This window comes from Passer domesticus, chromosome 9 (assembly GCF_036417665.1).
Source record: "Passer domesticus isolate bPasDom1 chromosome 9, bPasDom1.hap1, whole genome shotgun sequence".
Taxonomy (NCBI): Eukaryota; Metazoa; Chordata; class Aves; order Passeriformes; family Passeridae; genus Passer; species Passer domesticus.
Window position 1 is genome coordinate 25197042 of NC_087482.1, and position 24147 is coordinate 25221188.

General features: G+C 46.2%; 1 protein-coding gene across 14 annotated transcripts in view; it reads right to left on the reverse strand.

Annotated features, from left to right (window-relative positions):
* Positions 1 to 24147, reverse strand: part of IQSEC1 (IQ motif and Sec7 domain ArfGEF 1) — a 281322-nt gene that overhangs the window by 123783 nt on the left and 133392 nt on the right. For 4 of the 14 annotated variants that reach the window (XM_064432141.1, XM_064432144.1, XM_064432142.1 and 1 more), the window contains one exon: positions 13896 to 13940. The exons of 9 other annotated variants lie outside the window; for them this stretch is intronic. In XM_064432141.1, the coding sequence (XP_064288211.1) occupies positions 13896 to 13940 (45 nt within the window). Of the gene's footprint in view, positions 1 to 6655; positions 7401 to 13895; positions 13941 to 24147 lie in introns of those variants that run through there. One more of the 14 variants, XM_064432149.1, reaches the window with a different exon arrangement.

Consider the following 24147-nt stretch of genomic DNA (forward strand, 5'->3'; position numbering starts at 1 on the left):
ATTTCTGAAGCTTTATTACAATGAAATGGTCCCAAACCAGAATTTGACAGCATTTCTGTCCTGATGTGTGTTACATTTGTAGGTCATTTGACAAAAGGAAAATGTGACTGCAGGAGCCAGCCTGGTTTGGGTTGTCAGTGCGGTCCCAGACCTATTTTTAACTTAGGTAGCACTCCCCTTTTACAACAGCTATTACCAATTAAGGATTGCAAGGAGTCGTACAAATAGATGGAGTTTAATTTTCTCTCTGAAAAAGCATTCTGGCTTTTTGGACGACTTGGGACATCTTTAACTCTTCAACCTGCAACAAGCCAACATTTTGACTTAGGAGGTTTTAATATAATATCTTCACCACTATTTTCTTCCCAGCCTTCGCTGCATTCTCTTCCATTCCCTTTGAAACCTCCTTTGCTGATTTTTCACAAACATTCCTAAAGAAATGCAAACCCTGGTGTTTCCTGGGAGCTGACAGCAGTGACATACACATGCCAGTCCTGCTGGGGAACAAAGCCAGCCTGGACTTGGCATTTTGGTAAAGGGCATCTCCCCTCACGCCCAAAGGCTGAAGAGTTCAGGATCCTTGGCAGAGCCCCTCCAGCACCCTCCAGACTGCAGCTTCTGAGAGACTCCTGGGATGTCTCCAGGCCACCACCGGCTCCCTGTGCTGTGACTCAGACTTGGACAATGATCAAAGGGAACTCAGAAAGCTTCCAATTCCCCTCTGCAGGGCACGGAGCCAGAGGCACAATTAAAATGTGACTGCTCCAGGGGCTGCCCATCAGCTGCATCCAAATACAGGAGAGACTGCAAAGGGAAAGAAAAGCCTGGCAAACTCTGAGTGCTCCAGCGATCCAGCTAAAGGGCAGGAACCCCCAGCACAGGCACCCCAGTTCCAAAAAATCCCCACATCAGCCTTCAAAGCTGTCTGTGGAAGGTTAAAATCTGTGCAAGAGTGAGGAAGGGAGAACCTGAGGGCTCACAGATGGTTCCTGGGTGAGAGGGAAGGGGGTGGAGAAATGGAAAGTTTTAGGCAGCCTGGAGAATTGATGTCATGAGGACTGCAGACAGGCAGGGGAAAGGTGGGAAAAGGTGGGAAGAGGCAGAAAGGGGAAAAGGTAGGAAAAGGGAGGGGAAAGGGAGGGGAAAGGGAGGGAAAAGGGAGGGAAAAGGGAGGGAAAAGGGAGGGAAAAGGGAGGGAAAAGGGAGGGAAAAGGGAGGGAAAAGGGAGGGAAAAGGGAGGGAAAAGGGAGGGAAAAGGGAGGGAAAAGGGAGGGAAAAGGGAGGGAAAAGGGAGGGAAAAGGGAGGGAAAAGGGAGGGAAAAGGGAGGGAAAAGGGAGGGAAAAAGGCAGGGCAAAAGGCAGGCACACACACAAAGAACTGTCAGGTGTGAAACCCAGTTTAACCCGGTTCCAGCACTGGTCCAGGGAGGCATCACAGCCCAACAGATTGGTGCAGGGTTTGGCTCAGCCGTGCCCAAATCCCACTGCTCACCTTGGTGAAAACAGAGGTGTACCAGGCAAACCAGAAGTGTGGATTTCAGGCATGTGAGCAATGAACACCTGCACAAAGACTTTTTCAGACACAGAGAACCATTAATGACATGGCAAGGGAAGCTTCCACCAGATTAGCAGGTATTTGGTGTATTTTCATAGAAATTTCTCAATTTGGAATCACCTTCCCAAGCACAGAGAAATCCTCTGATATATTTTAAGGATTTTTGCTACTTTGTGCGTTTATTTGAGGGTTTGCTCCTGATCATTTTTAATGCTGATGGTGGGAATACTGCAATGTGTGCTGTTTGCAGGCTGTGCTTGCAGAGGGGGTGGATTTGGGAAGTGGGGGAAGCTCTCAGCTGCTCTGCAGCTGCAGCAGCCTGGCCAAAGGATCCTCTGGAGAGGGAGCTGCTCCAGGGGCACATGACTCAGCCCTGCTCTGGATGAAGTCACTGTCGAGTGAAAGCAAACTCTATTTGTTTCTACCAACATATATGGTGAACTCCAAACGCAAGTTCAAGGCAGAGCTCCAGTAATTCTCCCCACCCACTTTGCTTTTGTTTGAGATGCTGCAAAGCAGCTCAGTTTCAGTGTCAGCAAGGAGATGCACAAACCCACTGACATCACTGCCCAGCACTGTGCAAAAACACTTCCCTGCCCTCATGAACCAGAACTTGAAGGATTTTTCCCCTTCCTCCTGTTCCTGAGGTCTGTAATTAGTATGCAGCCATCACCTCCAGGAATGTGGGATTATAGGATTGGATACAAGTTTTTCCCCCTTCATTAAATCTGTTTTTAAATAATGAATTTAATTATGTAGTGACCCATGGCCAGTGAGTTCTTTACACCTTTTTTTTATGCTGCCTTTCCCTTCAAGGGAGCAGCAGCATGCTCTGTGCCAGTTACCCAACACATCTGAAGCCACCTCACACAACCCCAGAGCAGAGTCCACGCTGGCAACGGCAGGAATGAGGAACAAAGCCTCTCAAAGCACATTCTTTTTAACAAAGAGTTAACCCAAAGGACAGCTCTGACACAGATCACTTCAAGCCCCCATGTGCTCCCTTTGAAACAGCATCTAAATTAAGGCTGGCAATTCCTTTCACGGCTTCAAATGCTACACATTTTTCTAGGATAAGAGAGTGGGAGAGAGGATGAGCACAGAGCTGCAGGTGCCCTGCAGAGTGCAACATCAGAGTGGCTTCAAGTAGCTTCTGACACTCAGATACTCTGATATTCCAGGGTGGCAGCAGTAAGCTGCTCCTAACAAGCCAATTCATGAAAGCATTTTCATTTTTAATCAACACTGAAACATCCTCACGGGAATGAATCATACACCAAAATACAGACCTATTTTGCCCAGAGATGGGCTCAAGCACATGAATCACCCTATCCTGGTGCTAGAACTGTGAGTCCCAGCTGAAGGGTGGCAGAAACAATTCCAGCTAATCCCTGGCTTGAAAGAGCCAACCACCTCTCCCTTTGCTTATTCCACTGGGGAAGCTCATTACAAATGGCCCTAATTGCTCTGGAAGGGACTCGTGCCTCCTTTAGAGAGACCAAACAGATGAAAGAAAAATTGAAAATGACAAGAAATAATTTAAAAACAGTTTTGTTTGCCAAACAAAGCATTCCAATAAAACAGCCTTTACAGACTTGGCACTTGTTTTATGTTTTTTGAAATCCTCCTGTTTTAGCCAGAAGAGAGAAGACATTCTGGGAGGGAAAATCTGCAGATTACAGCTGCCCTCAGTGCCAGTCGCACATTTCCTCACCTTCTGCTTGATCTTTAATGCAATGCTAATGGTAACAATTTCTAGCCTGGGCTATTACCCACCAGCTGGCAGCAGCACAGCACGGAGCTTTCCCCCCTGGCTACAGAAAATCTTCACTTTCACATGCTAAACCTGGACTCACATGGATTTATAATAATCCTGGAAGTAAAGCATGAGGCGTTCATCCTGCCAAGCCCACAGGAACCCGACAGCGATTTGCTCATCTTACACTTTAATCTGCCACAGAAACATCTCAGCACCCTCAGTGTTTGTATTCAGAGGGTACCAAAAGCAGCCCTCAAGTGAAAGGTTCTGACCAAAATGCATTCAGTGTTACTGGCAACTGAAGAGCATTGAAATCTCATTTTCATGAATCACTGAATTACCAAACATTTCCTGGAGCAGGTTTCTACCCCAGTCCCCCGAGTTTGCTTTCTGCAATTTGCTGACACTTGGATAAATCAGGCTGCTGGCTTACAAACACATTACTGGAGGCACAAGCACTGCTACCTTGCAGTAACTTTGTTTTGTGAACACACATGGGATGGGCAAAGTCCTGATTACTGCAGGTGCTGCCAAATTCAAGGAACAGACTGAAAGTGTGGTTTGATTTCTCCCAATCTCCCCTTCCCCTGGCTGTGCTGAGAGCATAAACTCCAGAGAAGCTCTCTCTGTACACATGCTGTCTCCCCTTACCTGGCATTTCTTTAGGACTGCCACATGCCCAGCTTGCTATTTTGGAGCTGGATTTTTTACCCTGTATACATAAATAAACTTGAAAGCCTGTCCTAGTTCTCCTTTCTCCCATCACCCAGGCTCAGTGTTTGCTTGCAGTGCCCCAGCTGGCACTGCATCCACAGCCAGGGAGGGGGAATGGCTCATTTTCCTTGTCCCAGCCCCACAGCTCTGGGCAGTGGGGCCACCACAAACCCCAACACACCCTGCACGGAATTCTCTTCAAGCCCATGGATTTCGCTTCCATGGATATTCACCCCAGAGCAAAATAAAATTATACAAAAAATCAGAATTGTCCAGGCCAGGCAGCAGATCCAGAATCACTGAATTCTGGCTGGAAAAGCCCTCAAAGATCATTGAGTCCAATCATTCCCTCACCCCTGAGCCATGTCCCCAAGTGCCACATCCGTGTGCTTTCTGAACATTTCCAGAAATGGGGACTCCACCACTGCCCTGTTCCAATGCTTGACCACCCTTTCCATGAAGGAATTTTCCCAAATATCCACCCTGAGCCTGCCCTGGTCCAGCCTGAGGCCATTCCCTCTCCTCCTGTCCCTGTTCCTGGGAGCAGAGCCTGACCCCCAGGCTGTCCCCTCCTGTCAGGAGCTGTGCAGAGCCAGAAGAGCCCCCCTGAGCCTCCTTTTCTCCAGGCTGAGCCCCTTCCCAGCTCCCTCAGCCACTCAAAACCCTTCCACAGCTCCATTCCCTTCTCTGGACATGAACCCACAAGAACTCCCTGAATAATAAAAGCTGGAAAACACAGCTGGACATCCCACGATGGAGCAGCAAGTCACAGCTTCCAAAGCAACCAGGAACATTTTCCACAGCTCTGAGCAGTGGCTGCAACTGCAAATCAGAGTCAGGCAGTGCACATAAGGAAACAGCACAGTCACTCCATGGAAATGTTACCCAAGTCCTGTTTTGGTTATCTGTTACCTCATTTTATACATAAAAATAGGAAATATATACATGGGGCACACGCAAACCCTCCCCATTGCCCCTGGGCTCTTTTCCAAGACCATTTTAAACAATTTACAATCACTAATAAAAAAGTAATTTAAAGTCTCCAGAAGGTTTCTTTCTTTCTTTTTAAGATGAACTTCCTTACATTTAATGTTTATTATTCTGCAGCACCTGCTTTTCACACTTGTTTGTGCTTTAACCAACAAATTATTTTGTTTCAAATGTGAGGAAGTCACAACTTTCCTTCAATTTTCTTTTCTTCTCAAAAAGATGAGAACAAAGTGCCTCTATGTGATGCTGAAGTGCTTAAGGCCTGGTTTTAGTGCTGCTCATGCAGACAGAAGATTCAAGCACATCCAGGCTGTGATGGCAAGTAAATTAATTCTCTGGAAGGAAATAAATGGGCAGCCCTATTGCAAGGGTTTGCATTAGGAGATGTAGAATAACTCCCCAGTAATTCATTTGCCACAAAGCTGGGATTTCGCCAGGAACCCAAGACAGAAAGCTCGAGTTCAGTATTTATTTGTGTCAAAACAGTCTGGCTCCATGTCTATTATTTTATATGGTTTCTCAGCAAGGAAAACATCACAATGGGCTGGGGCTAGGTTGGGAATTTTTTGGCTTGGCAGTGGAATCTGTGAAAAACTCCAAGGAGAGGAGAATAAAGCTATCTTTTGAAACTTCACAAGCCAATGGTCACAGATGAGGGTCCCGTGTTACTCAATGCAGAAAGTGCGGGGCACCCCCGAAACCTTGAAAAAGATTGGAACAGTTCCCTTTTCCAGCCTTCAGTCGCTGCATGAAAAATTCAACTGCAATTAGCATTTAGTACAAAGCACTTTCTGTAGGCTGACAATAGGTAGCCAGGGCAGAAAGTGTACGTAAGGAGAACGGAATCCTGTTTTAGAGAATTGCACAGGTTTTGTTCACAGCAAAGGGATCCCCACTTCCCCCCAGCAAATTCAAACCCATCCAATTCCCTCTGCTCAGCAGCGTAAATCAGGAGCAAGGAAAACGAAGTGTAGATTAAAAAGCATCAGGGTAAGTTCAGGGACATGTTAAATGGAATTGCTTATTTTGCTATTCCATTAAATAGGCAAGCTCAATGCATCTGACACCCAGACCTATTCTTTAGGATCACCATTCACCATCAATCATTTAAGCTGGGTGTCAGACCTGTCTAAGTGAAGTGCCCACTGCTCTGAATGACTCTGATGTGCACTTTGTGCTGGGAGGGAGAAGAAAGATGAACTATTATATTGCTAAATATCTCAGGGAAATAAAGGGTCTTCTCTGCGTTCCATAAATTCCCGTGACATTTCAATTAATCTGCCAGTGTCGTCTACAGTGTGGACACTCCAGCATGAGCTACTGTGCCTAAGGATAAAACAGCGGGGAAGAAAAAGTCCTGAATCTTAGGTGATGTGACCTAAAGTAGAGGTTAAAACCAAACAGCACCCTCACCTTCACATCTGCATGCACAAAGACAACAGCAGCTGATAATTAAAGCCATTAAAAAAAAAAAAAAAAAAAAAAAAAAGAGAGAAAGATGCAGCTTTACAATCTGTCACAAGTTCTCATTAATTGCCTACCACTCCCTTTTCCCTTCTCCCAGGGAGCACAACAGCGAGGAAAAACCCTGGTGGCATCATGTGCTGAAGAGCATTGCACAGTTAACGTTTTCTTACCTTTTATAGAAACCATGGAGAGGCTGGAGACATAAAAACTGCCAGTAATCCAAGCAGAAGGCCTTTAACTTCAGCATTTTCCAGCACTCCTGCCGCCGCCGCGGCGTGCAGCGGGCTGTCAGCGGCACAAGGCTTTGCTGCTGGGGTTTGAATGGCTGGCGCAGCCGGCTGTCCCCGCATGCCGGGGCTGTGGCATCGCCCGCGGCCCGGCCGGCCCCGCGGCCGCCTCAGCACCTGCAGCCCCCGGGCCCCGCTCCCAGCCCGAGCCGGCCGCACAAAGGACACGGAGTCATGGGCGCTCCTTGATCCCGCCTGGCTCTCCCACGGCCCCCCCAGTCCTGCCGGGATCGCACAGAAATCCCGCTGCTCCTTTCGGTTGCTCTAGGCCGTTCTGAGAGCCCCCGGACTAACGGCGGTGAAGCAGTGAAGCAGTCCCAGCTGCGGGCTCTGGCGGAGCCTTGGAAAGCATCCTTAGAGCTCCCAGAACTTCTGAAAATGCAGGCAGTTATCTCTGGCACCACTGCCCGGTACCCAGAGCAGAGCTGCGATCTCAGCACACGGGGCTGCAGGAGGCGATTGCCCTGTTCCCTGTTTTTCCCCTTTCCCCCCCTCCCTGTTAATCAGCTCCTCCTGCACCAGCACATCAGCTCCATTGTCTGCGGTACCTCGGGAGCTGGGGGCTTCCCGTGAGGGGAGGGGAAAGGAGTGGGGAAAAGGAAAAAAGGAGAAGAAAGAAGGAAAAAAAAAAAAAAAAAAAAAAAGAAGAAGAATAAGGCAGTCAGGAGCTCAGACCCTCCCGCTCACACACCAGATTGTGCTTATCTGGTTCCCAACGCGCTCTGCCAGGGAGCGCAGGGGGAGGATGAACCAACCCCGAGCCGCGGGGCGGCAGCGGGACAGCCCCCGAGGCGCGGGCACGGACGGACAGACGGACGGGCTAACAGACAGCCTGCCGGCGGGCACGGACAGCCCCTCCGGGAAATCCCGGCGGAGCATCCCGGGGGATCCCGGCAGCCACAGCCGCAGGCTGGGGATGTCAGGATAGCCGCGTTTGCTATCGAAACCTCTGCCGGGCGCGATAAAAGCGGGTTGCTTTTGTTCTGAGAAGACAGGAGGAGAAACCTTTAAAATTTTCTATATTTTTCCATGGCCCAATTCTACCAACTCCCTCCCCTCCTCCTCCTCCTTCTTTCCTCTCTATCCCAACGTGAACGGCCACGCGTGAGAATCCGGGAATGGAATCCCACAGGGCAGGGTCAGAGTAGAGATTAGGTGAGAATTCCTCCCTGTGAGGGTGGGCAGGCCCTGGCACAGGGTGCCCAGAGCAGCTGTGGCTGCCCCTGGATCCCTGGCAGTGCCCAAGGCCAGGCTGGACAAGGCTTGGAGCAGCCTGGGACAGTGGGAGGTAGCTTTAAGGGCTGGGCTTTAAGGTCCCTCCCAGCTGATTTATAGAATCAGTCTGGGATTCTATAAATCTCCTGGGATGGAAGAGACGCACAAGGATCATTGATCCAGCTCCTGGTCCTGCACAGACACCCCAACAATCCCACCCTGGGCACCCCTGGGAGTGTTCATGGAGCTCTGGCAGCCTCGGGGCCGTGTCCATTCCCTGGGCAGCCTGGGCAGTGCCCAGCACCCTCTGGGGAAAGAACCTTTCCCTGATCTCCACCCTAACCCTCCCCTGATGGAGCTCCAGCCATTCCCTGGGTGCTGTCCCTGGTCAGGGAACAAAGATCTGTGCCCATCCCTCCCCTTCTCCAGGCTCACAGGATACTCTATGAGTTAACAGCACAGAACTGGCACACGAGATTTATCTTAAAATAAAATAAAAAAACCCTTTATCTGGAAAAAAAAATCTTTTAAAAAAAAGAAAATTGTTGCTGTCATTAAATAAGAAGTGTCCTGAGGGAGACCAGTGCTTGTGTCCAGTTTGCTGTAAGTTTTCTCTTCCAGCAACTACAATTTAGCTGTTTCTCATTCTGTTTCATTTCTGGAAATCCCTCACAGGAAACATCTACAGCTTGCGCTACTGCCAAACAGGTACAGAGGGACTTCAGAGTTCAAGAGTCACAACAACAAAACCAAAGGCAGAATCTGATGAAATGCTTCAAAACCACTCTGGCATTTGGACAAGTGTTTAAAACAAAACCAACAAACAACCAAACAAACAAAAAACCCAAACAAACCATAAAACACCCCCACAATCCCAAGCCCAAAATGCCACAAGAATTTTAACACTGTTTCAAAAATATGCAGAGAAAACCAAAGCCCTAAGCCTCAACCTGAGGCTCTTTTTTATGAGGACCTATCTGGTTCCCCAAGTGCCTGGATAATAAGCTATATTTAGGGATCTATAGAAGCTATATTTAGGGGTTCTGGTTTTCCTCATTGTCACTGCGCAGTTACAGAAGTGCCTTGAATCTTCTTAGAAAACTGCCTCGTGTAAGTTTAATTAAATGAAATTATAAATATATGTGAGTAAGAACTTACAGTTTCTTTAGTGCAGTAAAGGAATCAGGGGATTATGCTTAAACAGAGTCACACTTTGTGTGGTATTTTCCTAAAAACACCTTGTACAGGACAGGGCAGGTGGTGGAGATAACCAGATCATGAGGAAAGCAACTTGCAGGGAAAAAATATATTTGATTGGAGCCTTTTAAAAAATAATTTCTTGTGAAGATTCTCTTTCAAGTATCCGTTTCCTTGTGCTGCCTGCACTTCTTTGCTGGGATTTCTTTCTGAGCAGCACCAGAGCTGGTGACTCCCAAGCAAACACAACTGGTTATCTGTGAGAAGCAACATCCTCCCCCAACAACACAAAACACTGCCCAAATCCAAGCCTATTTATCTTCCTGGACTCGTATTCCCTTGGGCTTCATTAGCTTGGAAATTTTCAAGTCGCTGATGCCATCACGGTGAGGATATTTAGATCTTCTTATCAAAAATCTTTCATCTCTGCTTTTCATCCCCTGTTCTCTGGGGTGGTTTTATCTAAAGAGGAACTGAGGGAAGGCCCTGGAGAGCCAGAGGCTGCTGGTGAGCCCCAATCTCTTGGCATTGCCTCCTGCCCTGGGTTTGGTACTGCCAAGATGGCAACGGGAAATCCTTTTTCCTTTGTTTCCACAAAAAAAAACAACCAAAACCCCCCCCCCAAAAAACAAAAAAAACCACCAAAACAACAAAAAACCCCAAAAAAAAGAAAAGAAAAGAAAAGAAAAGAAAAGAAAAGAAAAGAAAAGAAAAGAAAAGAAAAGAAAAGAAAAGAAAAGAAAAGAAAAGAGAAAAGAAAAAGGCACAAGAAAAAAAATTGAAATTGAGTTTTCAATTGTAACATTTTTGTTGTAACATTTTTGTGGCTGTATTCTTTTACATTCTAAGAAAAAAAAAAGAATGAAAAAAGAAAGAAAAAAAAATGGTTACATCCCATAATCAAGGCCAGCTATTCCCAGGATCAAGGAAAAAGGGGAAAGCCAGACTAAGACAAGTAAGCTCAAGAGACCCCAGCCAAAGACTCAATCCTGAAGTGAGACTTTTCAGGAAACTTCCCCTTTGTCTGCTCACATTGCAAAACAATTTCTTTCTCAGCATCATATCCTTTCCAGAAAAAAAAAATCCTATTTATCACCCTAATTATCTATTTCTAAGCAGTGGGCTGGCGCATAGGAGCCATGTACCCATGGATTTCCTGACAGCATCCAGCACCGATTATCCCACCCTGCAGAGAAAATGCTAATGAGGACTTTTGCAAATGAAAAGCCCCACGCTCTCAACACGTTCTTCATTTTCACTTGTCTTCCAGAGGAAAACAACAAAGGAAATTAAGCTTCACCTCACGCTCAGCCGGGATGTAGAACTGGTTCTTTCAGAAAGGCATTTACCGAAACCTTTGACTTGGAATTCCCAGGCCTAACACAAGCAGGGATTTTTGGATGTGCTGCAGCTCCAGCACTGGAGCCATAAGCACTTTGCTGAGAATTTCTGCAGTCACTCAGAGTTCAGCCTCTGACAAGGCTTTCAAAAACAGCCCCTAAAAAAAGGGCCAAGTGGAAATCGAATGTTGCACCACCTCCTTTTTTAGGGGTGGTTTTCTTGCCAACCCCTGGAGCTCTGAGGCTGAAGCAAAACAATCCACTGAGGGATAAAATAACCCCAGCATGAAGCCAGTGCCTGCTGCAGTTCCTGGGGTACTGCTTTCAAAAGTTGGGCAGACCAGGAAAATTGACTTGTCTGGTGACAATCTTTCACAAAGAAGTAATACTGAACTGCTCTTATTTACTTAGTTAAACTTTTAGAGTGATATGCCAGGAACAATCCTGAAAAACATTTCATTTCCCCAGATAAACAGCATATCCCCCTATTTAGGTGGAGCACAGAAACTGCAATAGTTAATTGTTTTCCACAAGTCTTTGAAGACTCCAGGGTGAAACAGTCAGCCAGCCACACACAAAAATTCATGGGAGCCACTCGTGTATTGTGGATTTCAGGAATCTCACAGGATCCAGTCAGTGAGGATCCGATATTCATCCATGACACCCTGCACACACCACATTAAAAAGGGGGGGAGTACAGAGCAGGGCTACAAACGAAGGGTTTGGGCTAGCAAAGAGATGCTGAAGTTCCTCCTGGAAGGTTGCAAGGCCTCGCTGCTCACAGGACACCACAGCACACACAAAAAAAGTGCACTAAGTGGCCTCTGTGTCAAAGCTGGGGGGCAATTCCTGGGCTGCACAAAGAATAAGGCAAATGCTGATGTTCAAGGCTCCTCTGGCAAAGCAGATGTCCCTCCCTGCCCCTTGCAGCATTCCTGGGTAGTACCCCTGGAGCATCCCTGCCCCACCAGGGCAGGTGGAAGAGCTCACACAGAGCCCTCGGGCTTGGGGACACCTGGGGACACCCCAAGGTGTTGGTGACCAGCTCTGCAGAGATGCCCAGAGAGTCAGGACATAAATTCATGTCTCTTCCTTCCATACTGTCCTGAAGGGCAGCTCTGCTGCCTAGAAACTTTCCAGAAACTCAAAACAAAGTTCTTTGGCTTCAGACAGCTCTCAGAGTTCTGCACTCCCCCGCACATGAATTCTAATCACTGTTTGATCCCACCCTTTATTTTTGGTTATTAAGCCACTCAGCTGCCAAAGTATCCATGCAGAAGGGTAGGAAGAACTTTGCTGTTCTCTTAATCCTCACTGTCACTTCTGCACATCTGTTCCCTGGGCTCACACAACCACTGGCTGATCAATTTGCCCCAAATATCTGCAGAGCTCAAACATTTAAATTTCCAGATAATGTGGAACAGGCCTGGCAATTCAACCCTCCAGAAGGGCCATGTTAAAATTTAGATACTAGGAAAAAAATATTTTTAGACGCCAGCTGAAAGCTGGCAGAGGCCAACTCAAAATATCCAGAATAAATCCTGTGCAGGCGATGAAAGAAATTGTGCCAACCAACACTATACACAGATATAATATGCCAATTTTTATATGTTTTCCTCATTACAATGGACAGAAGCAAAACATTCACATTAACCTTTACTCTTTCCACCACTGATTGGTTCACTGAGGGGAAATGTCCCTTGTGATGGGGACAGAAAATCTGTGAGCAGGTAAAATGCAAAAGGAGTATCCTGACTAGAAAATACCCTATGAAAGAACATAGGGCCATGTTAATTGGTACCTCCCATTTTCTGGGTTGTTCAAAGGCCAATTTGCTGAACAGGTTCATGAGAACACATCCAGGAACAAGAAGCCTTCCATTATCTGTCATTGTACTTAATAAATAATGGCCTTAATTCTGTCTAATTACAGCTCCAGAGCAGGCTTATTTGACCTGCTGAAGTGCTCTAGGTATCACATGCTCTTCCCTCCATAACTATTTAAAACTAAGAAAAATTTTCAGTTTTATCTGGTAAAATCTCAACAGTTTCCTTCAGTTTTTCCTCTGTGATGGTTTCACTCCAGATTTTTTAAACTTCATAAAACTATTCAATTTGTAGTTAAAGAGTAGCACTTTTACATCCTTGCCTGGTCACCCCCAGGTATTATTTCAGCCCAGTCCTCAACATTCAGAAGGATTTACTGCATGTATCTAATTTTCCATATTCCTCACTGATACCCTCCTCCTATGGAAAAAATACTCCATGGAAGAAAAATCATTGTAACAAAATCTATTTCCAGCCTGCAATAAAGGTGGCAGCAATACCTGGTCCTGGTAAATCACACACCAGTAACATGGTGCTCTTGTTAAAGCAGATTTGCAGAGGAGCAGAGCAGGGGGAAGTTGGGATTTTTCCTGCATTGTCCTGCCAGACAAAGGCCCAGTGTTCCCATCACACTGGCAATGGGACAGAAGTACAGTGGGGACTGAATGTGGTGCAGTGCTGCTGTGAGAGGACAAAGGGAATATCACAGCAGAGGGGGAGGCTGCTAGGAAATGACAGCAAGGCAAATTCTTCACTTTCAGAAGACTTTATGTTGGGTAATAATGGAAGATTAATTACAGAGGGGCCTTAATTTGAATAAGGTTAAATAGAGTAGCTCCCACCGTTGTGTTCAAGCAAGGTTCAAATGACATCATGTGGGAAAAAGTCACATCCTCAACCCAGACCATCTCCAAAGGAAGACTTGTACCAATCCAGCTGCCAATTTGAGAGGGAGGGACTCTGCCCCAGCTTTATCAAAGGAAGTCTGTGCCTTTGATGCACTTTTCAATGTGTAGGGATGAGAATAAAAGATGCAAGGCACCCATTTGATATGCAGTGTTAACAGGGCTAAACATTTCTTTCTAAATGGAGTGATCAAAGTAAAACCCCAGTTCTGGCAGTGCCTCCTGTGACAGGGCTCCCTTAAGGTGCTTTTATCAAAGTGCTGAGCAACAGAAACACCAGTGACATCTCCACACAACTGTCCCCAAAGCGGCACAGACCTGCCAGGATGGGACAGGTCAAATATTGGCAGCATGAAGGCTGTAAAAATCTGAGAGAGAGGTGGTGTGTGCACAGACACACCTTCTGTCCCTCCCCTTTGTGCTCCTCCCAGAACAAACCCAGGGTCGGAAGCTAGAACTGAATTTCAAGTGGAAATCCCAGAAAAGAGCAAATTATCCACTCTTAGGAATATCCAGCCATCAGGTCAGTGCCTTTGCTGGCTGGGCATAGCAAGATGAAGCTGTGAGATTGCAGCTGGTGCAGAACAGGACATTTCTGTCAGCTCAGACTTACAGCTACCAGCTATGACTGCTACAGTACCTGAGTGGGTCAGTTGAGACGCTGCTTCCTGTTTCCAGTGAAGTCCTGAGGTGACAGCAAAAGAATAAAATTATAAAGCATTAAAGTGTAAACCAAATTAAAGCATGAACTATTCAAAAATTTTATGTCCTTAAATATCAACAACTTTACATTCTCTTCCTTCCCACTGACATTTAAGAGTACTTAGCATGCCATTAAACAAGAGAGTAAATAAAAATACCCAACCAAAAAACCCATCACCCTTTCCTAGATTAAGGAGGGAATTAGAGAAACATTTGTCTGAAAAAGCCACAATTTGATAAATTTTCAGTATTCTAAAAGCACTCCATCTTCTGTATCTGAGTGACTTTTACACTCTGGGGCTTTCTGCTCTCTACCCAAGAAGGCACCAGTGGAGTTGTCCTGCAGAATTACTGCAGCACGGAGTTCAGGTAATTGTGAGGACTGAAGAAGTTCTCTAAGTATGCTGACTTTTGAGCAGCAATATTTAACATGCAGTGTGGTGTAATTACCTTTGCTCTCTCTGAGCATGACTCCATGTTTATTATAATAACATTATATATATATATATAACACAGAGTTATATTTTTAGGGTGAAGCAGTTTTTTCACAGGCTGTAATAAAACATCAGCCAAAGCCCCATAATTTTTAAATGGTTACTTACACTCATCCCTTTCTATGCCTTACACAAATGGCTACAGATCACCCTTTCCTCACAGCCATAAATATGTACAGTCTGTGGAGGTTCATAAAATTCACATTAGAATTGCATTAATTATATTTACAGCAGCCATTCATAAATCAATGGCAAACCTTTACTTTGAATTCCAAGTTTCCTAATTTGTTTACAAAAATAAACACCGTGGTGTGAAGGGAGGAGGCCACAAAAGCAGCAAGAATTAGCTGTACAGGAATGGAAACAAACCATATTGTCCAAATAGCTTTTAACTAAAGCACTAAAGCTTGAAAATAGATTTGGGGAACTTCTGCCACCCTGTAATTTGTTTGCTTCCCCAGCTCAGGGTCTGTGAATGGTGCTGAATTTTGAAGAGGTGGCTCACATATGCCAGCCTTGTGGCTGGGTGTTGGTTTAACCACGGAAAAGGGTGAACTTCATTTACTTATAATTCAGTTTCCTGCTTCCCTCCATGTGCTGTGGAGGTGCCAGCCTGCTCACTCAGTGGGGCCTTTGCCTTGCTTTTAACCCAGACTTGCAGGAAAAATCTGCTGGGAGCAGTTTTGGCCCTTGTGCTATGAATAAATATTTCTCAGACAGTGTCTTTGTGCAGCAGGGATGTGCTGTGCATACTGAGGAGATGCTAATGAGCAGCGATTAGCCCCAGCCCCAGCACAGCCCTGCTGACACTGAGCTCTCCTGACCTGGGGACTCCTTGCACGATCCCCAGGAGCAGGGTTACAGCTTCATCAGGAATCCTGGCTCTCCTTCCCGAAGAGGCATCCCAGGTACTCCCCAGCACCCAAACCCTCAGTCAGGAGAGGAATGTGTATCTCTAGCTATAAATACACCTATTTTAATATATTTAAAAATTTAACATATAAATAATATACTATATATTTTAATATATAATAAATAATACATAACATAGAACATATATATTACTATATTGCATAACATAGAACATATATATTACTATATTGATATATAGTATATTAATATAGATTAATATCTAGAAATAATATATATATATTAATATATATATAAATACACCTGAGAGCACAGCTCTCAGCAAAAATACCCCTCTTAGGGTCACAAACCACAGGCTCATCAAGGTTGGGAAAGCCCTCCAGGATGAGTCTGTTCCACTGACACTGCCAGGTCCATCCCACCACATCCCCTCAGCACATCCAGATGTTTTCTGAGCACTTCCAGGGGTGCTGAGCCCCAGCACTGCCCTGGGCAGCCTGGGCCACTGCTTGTTAAATCTCTCAGGGAAGAAATGTTTTCTAATCTCCAACCTAAACCTCTCCTGGTGCAACTTCTGTATGGCTTTTTTTAGGTGAAGATTGGGTATAGGAACAGTGGCAAAGACAGGAGAAGCTTCTGGAGCTGATGTGGAGAAATTCCGTGGATGAGACAGATCCCCACACTGTGGGGAGAAAGATGGAAAACAAGCCCTACACAGGAGAGCTACACCCCCAGAACTGCTATAGCCCAGCTTTTTCACCTGGCCACGCAACCCAGACTCAGCCTGGCACTGTGGAAAACCTCAGGAGAAGTCTGATAACATGAAAACCAAACTTTTGTTTAGTGGCCACAAAATCCCCCAGTAGAAACAGGAGAAATCAAGTTTAAATTTTACCGAAAGATCTGGATTTAGGGTACAGAACGTTAGTTAATTCTTATTGAATTTACAGAATAGTATAATCACATCATTACTCCCCTTCTTTCTTTCCAGCTAAAATCCCATTTAAGTCTTCTGGTTTCTTTCCAAACTGCTCAAAGATGGAAAATTAATTAAGAACATAAAAATAACCCAGATTCTGAACACAATGTCATTAAAGCTGCAGCAAACCAAACATCTGATTGCACACGGGGTCGCTTCAGGAATGATAAAAATATATCTCATTTAGGTTACTTCAAAATAAGGTTTGTTAGTTTTGTTCTGCTTTTTAACAAATTGACTGGACAGGAAAATGAAATACTGCACTGCTGTGAACAAAGTGAGTTGGAAGGTCTGACACTCCTGTTTATTCCTAATGGGCACTGCCTCAGGACATTTGTACTCCGGAAAGAAGCACAGACAATATCTAATGATGAAGCCATTAAAAATATATTGTTAAATATAACAGACTTGTCTATATATGTATAATTTCTATTAGTATTAATAAAGATAATTTTAAAAATTCCCAAAGTACATTAACTGCAGAACCATGCCCAAGGCTTTGAGTGAAAATTGAGCTGAGACGGAGCACAGACTGCAGAATTGCCTGGAATTCTCAGGGAATGCTCCAAACCACCCTGGGGGCTGTTTTGTATCTCCAGCTGGTTTCCATGGCGCTTGCAAGGTCCTTCCAGGTGTGCAGTGGAGGAAATCTGCCCCACTTCCACCGTGGTGACTCAGCTCGACCATGCACATTCCTGGCATTTCAGGGAAAGGCAGAGGAATGGTGGCATGAACTGCAACTAAACTGGGCACACAGAGGGATTATTCACTGCTAACGTGGTCAGCGTGGAACCTGAAGAATGTGTGCAATTGTTGGCAGTAACAGCTGCTGTCAAGGCTAAAAGTATCCCAAGTATGGATATCCACAGCTCCTGGGTGAGGAGCTTGCCCAGAGCTTCCATCAGTGTCCATCAGCACAGGAATCCTGACCAGCCCACTTCTGCAGTGCACCATGCAGGAGAAAATACAAATATTTCCAAGCAATCATTGGTCTAAAATCCAGACTTTCCAGCAGGCTTTGGGTATCCACAGACAAAAACTATAAACACAATTCTAGTCAAGAGTTTTGTCCTGGAGCACAAAACAAGGCCACAGGCTCCAGCTCTTGTTATTGTCACTGTGTGGTGAGCAGAGAGCATTCCCAGCAACTGGGTGTCTAAAAGACCTTATTCCACAATGTTTTAGCAGATTGAAGGGGAACACACAATTAGCTCTTGGCATCTTGAGCCATGATACAAAGCTCTGGTTTATTTTGCTTTTTTGTGATGAAACTGGTTTTTGTAAATACAAAAATCAGTATAACTGCAGATTATTTTGGAAATAGTCCAAGATGGAGCTTCTTATATTGTGTGACATAGAGAGGGTAGGGAATGAACAATGCAGAATTGAAAACCTCCAGAGGTGTTTTGCTCAGCAGTGACAGCAGACAAGGAGTGTTACTGATCTGGGACTGCTGCAGAGCCCTTCAGCTCCTGCCTCTCTGTGTGCAGCAGTGGCAGCGGGAACCACTGAGGGCTTGGGAGCTGTCCCTGTGACTGCAGCAAGCCCCAGTGTGACAGAGCCACCCAGAACTGTGCCCTGGCTGAGGGGGATGAGCAGGGACAGTCACTGCACAGCCCAGCCCCGTGCCCACGCTTCAGCCTTGGGCTTACCTCTCATGAGGGAGGCAAAGTTCTGAGGATGTTCTTGCTGGGCTGAGGGGATAATCCTGGGGGAATCCCCACCCTGATGGCTCAGCCCAGCTGCCTGCCCTCCTCGGGGTCCCCCGGGCAGCCCCACCCTCCGGGCTCAATTTGCCTGGATAATGCTGAGCTGGGGCAGCAAAGTCCCTTCCCATCAGTGCAGACGGCTGCAACTGCTTCATTAGCTGCTCACCAGAGGACAGAGGAGACCCCAGCACTACTCCCTTACTGCTGGCAGAGCCTACAAATAACCACACAGCACAAGCACATATCGTGCAAGCAGCCAGAAAAATAGTCAGTTTGAGAAAAGCCAAGATATTCTTCTGGCACGGAAACGCACAGTGGTGACAGATGAAATAATTGCAGTTGAAGCAAACCCCCAGCATGATCCCAAATAAAGACTGCTTAAATATATCATCTTTTGGCTAAGAAGGGAGATTCACTTGGAGCATCAGAGTACAAAGATATGCTGTCTGCAGACAGCAGCTCAGAGGGGTGTGAGGGGAAAAGGCAGCTCTGAGCTCTGTCAGAGCCTCGGTGCTTGCAGCACTGTGTCCCTCTCACACTGAGGGAAGGAATGCAGAATAACACATTAAATATTTAAGACCCTGTCTGGGGTGTTGCTCAGCGAATAATTGCTGCTGCTTGGCACAGTTTCTTCCCAGGAGCTGGCAGCTCACGGAAGAAAGGGAAACCTGCTCACTGCAGGCTGCTGCTGTGATGCTCCACATGCTCATGTACAAAGGAGGACTAAACTATTTCTTTGTACTGCAAAGTGCAGCTTCACCAAATGGAAATCTTCACCCTCGCTTGAGGATGGTCTGGCACACTATGGACCCCAGTGTCAGTGCTCCATTTGGGAGGAAAGCCCAAAGCATCCCATCCCAACAGGCAGAAAGAAGAGGACAGAAGGATCATCCTCAGCCAGGACACCCCATCCCTCAGAAACAAAACTGGAAATGATAATCCAGCCATTCAAAGAAAACCATCTCTTCATATCCCCTGGCAGAGAGCTGTCAAGCCGTCAGGGAGGGCTCATTCCCATAAAACCCCAAAGGCCCTGAGCTCAAGGGATCCAGAGCCTGGCAGTCCTGCTCCTGTCACACTCCTTCGCCTGACCTCCCCAACAAAGGGTCCTGGAGGAGCAAGCTGAGGGAAATTCTCATTTGGACATCAGGAGCAGAAGCTGCTGAAGCCTTGGTCTCCTCCCAGAGCGGAGGGATCTGAGGGAGCCCCGCAGTGACATCGCTCTGGCTGGAGCGGCCTTCAGACCTGCAGCCGTGGCCTGCATCAATTCATTCACATTAACAATGCGGCCTGCATTAATTAATTCCCATTAACAATGTGTGTCAGTCCAGGCACTGCCAGGCACCCAGAGCACTCCTGCCTTCCTGCTGACCCTGGCCCTGGCACTGCCAGGGGCCACTGCCGGCCACGGTGGCCCAGCCGGACGCTGCGGTGCCCACACACCATGCCAGCATCCCTGGACACACTGCAGTGACAAAGCAGGGCTGGAGCACAGGCAGGGGCTCCCAGGGAAGCTGGAATGGCTCTGGCAGATCCACGAATGCATCAGCAGATTCAGTTCAGCAAACCTGCCTCAGTGCAGATGTAAAAGTGGAACAGCCCCGCTCCAGAGGGTCCTGCAGGATTGTGTGGGTGAGTGGGACAGAGGAAACAGCACTCCATTGATAGCAGTCATTGGACACAACCTGGAAATACACCTCCAATTCAGCTTTTCTGCTGGACAGACAATTTAATAGCTGTGCTTAAAGAACTGGCACTGCTCACCTATGGAAAGGCAGCTTTCAGAGGGAAGGACCCTAAAGGACACCATGAAGTTCCTGCCTCTCATTTTCTCATCTCATACATTTTGTTCCAAGTATTTTAATGAACCATTTAGACAAGGAAGTATTTAAATACATGCTTAATGCTGCTCTTAGAAATAAAAAATTGTTCATTGCTTGGGGCTGAAGTGAATTGCATTGCCAAAGCTGGGAATGTGCTGGACCCGTTGTTGGGTCTGAAATGCTCCCAGCACTGGAAATGGAAAGCAGCTTCACTGCCTGTCCTCAGAGACAGCTTGTTTGCCCAGGTCACTCACACAGAAGTGTGCCCAAACACTCATTTTTACAACATGCTTTCCAAATCAAAATACAACCGCAGAATCTCGAAGAGATTTCAAATCTGTAAGAAAAACAATGTACAGGAAACAAAGCCCAACATAACCCTGAAAGCCAGGAGGAAATAGCCAGACTAGCAAGGCTCAGCTGGCCTCCTTCATTTCAGAACACTGTGCAAAAGTGAAATTGAATTTCTGTGCAGAGGCAACAAAATTACATTAAATAAAAGCCATTTGTGCTTGCAAACTTGGGACCTGCATTCCAAGAGCAATCTGCAGCAGTAACAACAGGGGGACCTGGGGAAGAAGAAATGCTGTAATTTCTGTTTTGTAGTAAAACACACCCTGTACATTGAAAAATGTTCCTTGAAAACTTAAATTCCAAAAACTGCCATGAGCTAAATTAACTCCAACAACAACACCTAGAAGTTAATGGCCCTGATGTTTAGGATTTCACTGCTGTGACTGCCTGGTATTCAGGCAGCCCAGCCTTCTGCTGGGTTTTCCACAGGAGCTGCAAGCCCCCAAGCCCTGAACTCTGAGAAAAAAATAACTTTATCAGGGACCCATCCCAATGACAAGAAGCTGTTCATAATTTATTATCTGCTGAACATCTACCCAGCATTGTTTTTCAAGGTGCTATCTTGCCAGAGGAACTGATTTAATATTAAAATATTGCAGTGATGTGGTTTTGGCTCTGTTAGAAGTGAAGCCCATCTTTTAAATAGCACTTATTCCCAGAGTTACACAAAGATCAGATGTTTATTAACAAGCTTCACTACTATTTGCAGCTCAAATTTAGAAGCCTGAAAACAAAACCAACCCATACACGCGGCATGGGAATTGGGGTTTTCCAAAGAAGGAAGAGAAGGAGCACTGTGATAGCAGCAGCCAATTGTATATAACTCAGTTTGAAGACATTAAAGCTTCCAGATCTATGTTTAATCCCCTGTGAGGCCGAGGTCCAGCCTGCTAATGTAATCTGAGAGCTGAACTGTTTGAAAATGTCTTGTTCAACAACATGGTTGGACACACTTGCTCTCCACCATGAGGCTTCACTGGTGTCCCTGGCCAGCAGCAGCTTTCCCTTTCTGTTTGTGCATCATCTGCACAAAAAGTGAGAGCCACAACCCCCAAAGGACTTTCACGTTATGTGAAAGATTCCCTGATGGCTGCTAAAGGAGCACTGGGAGTACCTGACTTAGGCAAACTGCTCTTCTCTGGGTGAGGAAAATCCCAGCAAACAGCCCAGAGAGACACCCTGCACAATTCCCCACAGCAGGACCCACCCAGGAACCACAAACATCCCAGGCCTCCAGGTATCCTCCCACGGCATTGGAGACCACCCTGCTGAAAAATGACAGAAAACAAAGGCTGGGGAGTAACCCTGACCTGGAGGTGTAACCTGTGTTTGAATCTCACATGTCCTTTCACCAGCTCATCACTATCCTCCAAAAGCAGCTCCCAGCAGCCCTGTGCAAGTGCTGCAGGGGAGGATAAAACCCTCACCAAGGTGAGCACACAATGAACACAGCCCAGCCTGGCCACATCACATCACATCCCAAGGCAGAGATTCACCACAGCAGCACCTGAAACTCAGCCTGTCCCTGTTGGTGCAGGTGCTGCAGGTGTGTTTGAGCTGCACACTGTGACAGCCCCTGCTGGCACTCAGGGCTGGCTCAGGGGCACATTCCACTCCACTTCTCCCCTGGTTTTTAGGCCAAAGGTTTGTTTCTCACCTTCCCATCAGCAGCCCCTGTGTGCCCAGCTCAGAGTGGGAGCTGGGGCACGTCTGCAGCTGGAGCAGCTCCCTGCACTCTGCATCCCACAGGGACAGAACAGGGGGTGGGCAGGAGATCCACAGGCAGCAGGAGCCCAGCCTGCACTGCCAGGGCTCATCCATCACCTGCCATGACAAAGCCACTCGTTCCTGCAGCTCTCCAGAACCATCAGCATTGCCAGTTCAGAATTCATATGACTTCCAACCTGTTTCCATGCATCCACTCCCAATCAATGAATATTCCCCTGCACACCAGTGCTGCTCCTCTCTGCTCACCCAGCGTGTCACAGGAGCAGCACATTACAAGATTCTGTGGATCAATGAGCATCCCTCTTTTGTTTCCCAGGAAATACACAGAATTACACACACTGCTAAGTGCATTCAAAGACCTACAATCCATATGCTGCTTCCCTGTTATTCAGCAAAGCTGCATTTATTATCTTAATCCCATCATTTCTCAAAAGGAAAATTGACAGAGATATTTCAGATAAGCAGATTCAATGGCTTAAATTTTAGTGCACTCTCTCAGCTGTCAGAGGTTATGATGCTTCTTTTTAAAGACAGAAAACAACCTCTTTATCACTCCACATGCACAGTCAATGTTTCAGTGATCCCACTTCTCTGCAGGCTCAAACCTACAGGCTGAAAGCAGGGTTAGATTTTTTTTAAAAGCATCATTGCTTTCTGGAAGCAAAGGCTTACAAACCTAAGTTAAATAACATGCAATTAGCAAGCTAGCACAGAATCCAAACCCAAACCCAACTGGAGCTATGTCAGCAGGTCTGTGGCCAAACAACAAAATGTGGGGTTAGTGGTGTGTGTGCTGGGAAAGGGCTGGGCAGCTACAGAGCAGCTCCTCAATTGAAAGGAAACAGGAATTTCCAGCTAACTGGCAGTTTACTTTTATCAATTTACAGTAATAATAATTTTCACTGCCCTGAATTTTGGTATTAAAACAAACCAGTTGAAACCACAATAAAATGACCATAGGATTTACACAATTCAAGAGCTCCCCAGTGCTCCCCATACTCATCCTAAATTTCAGTATTTACAGTAGAACAGTTCAGGGTGCCTTTGCACCCATGAGAACTCCTGCAGCTTCAGTGCAAACCCAGAAATCAGGATGTGCAGCCCCAGATGCATCCAAAGGTTCTGGCTGCCCTCTGGATGAAGCTGGATGTGTTTGGAAGCCAACCATACCTGGAAAATGCTCTGTGTTCACACACACACACACACACACACACATACACACACATGCCAAGTGCTGAAATTCTTTGGAAAAACCCTCAAAACACAAAGAACGTGGAAGGAAAATGAGAAACTAAGCTTTAAATGAGTCTTCCCCATTCCTCAGTTTTACTCAAAGACCATATCATCATTTACCTTTTCCACAGCAGAGAATCAGATGGAAGAAACACCTGGCAGAAACCTGCCCATCTGCCTGGAGGAGGCACCACTTCATCTGCAGGTTTGACCTCCACAGCCCCAGGTTCTCCCACTCCAGGTTACAGATAAGGTATCTGACATGGACACTAACAAAAACTGCCTCCCAAATGCTCCTGCTCCTGACCAAGGTAACCGTGGGCTTTCTGCAGGGGGCTCAGTGCTGTGGCCAACACAGGTCCCCAAATGGAACTTGAAAGCCAAGCTCAGCATTTATTTGGCCTCATCTGGAATGAAGTCACAGACTTCCTGCTGCTCCACTACACACCTGAACCTTTGCCTCCCTTCAGGGCTCTTTGATCATCCTTCAGGCTTTGATGAAAAGCATCAATTGAGTTGATAATGCCAATTTGTTGCTTTCAGCTTTACCTCTAAAAGCAGTGGCTGTTTCCTGCCTTAGCCCTGGCTGTTTGCTTCCCTCCACCAAGGGAGGAGCTGTCCCGATCCAAGGACAGCTCCTGTCCACATCTCCCTTGGAATCCAGCATAAAATTAAACACAAAACTTTCAGTAAGCTCTCTCAAATCTAAAGGAAGAACAATTTTAAAAGATGACTCAATACTAAAGTTATAAACTGTGGAAGAGGTTTTACAGTGACTTCTGTGAGCCAGAGAGAAGTTTGATAAGAGGATCCATGTTTGCCCCTGAAAGAATTTCTACCAAGGTCATTGACATAGAAACCAAGAAAGAAAGAAGGATAAATAAGAGAAACCTGTAACTCCCTATTCCAATGAGCACTTTGCTTGTCTCTCGTGACCAATGAGTAGAGTGTAAACTTAAGAGTTTGTAAGAATGTAGAAAAAGCATGCAGGCTAGAATAA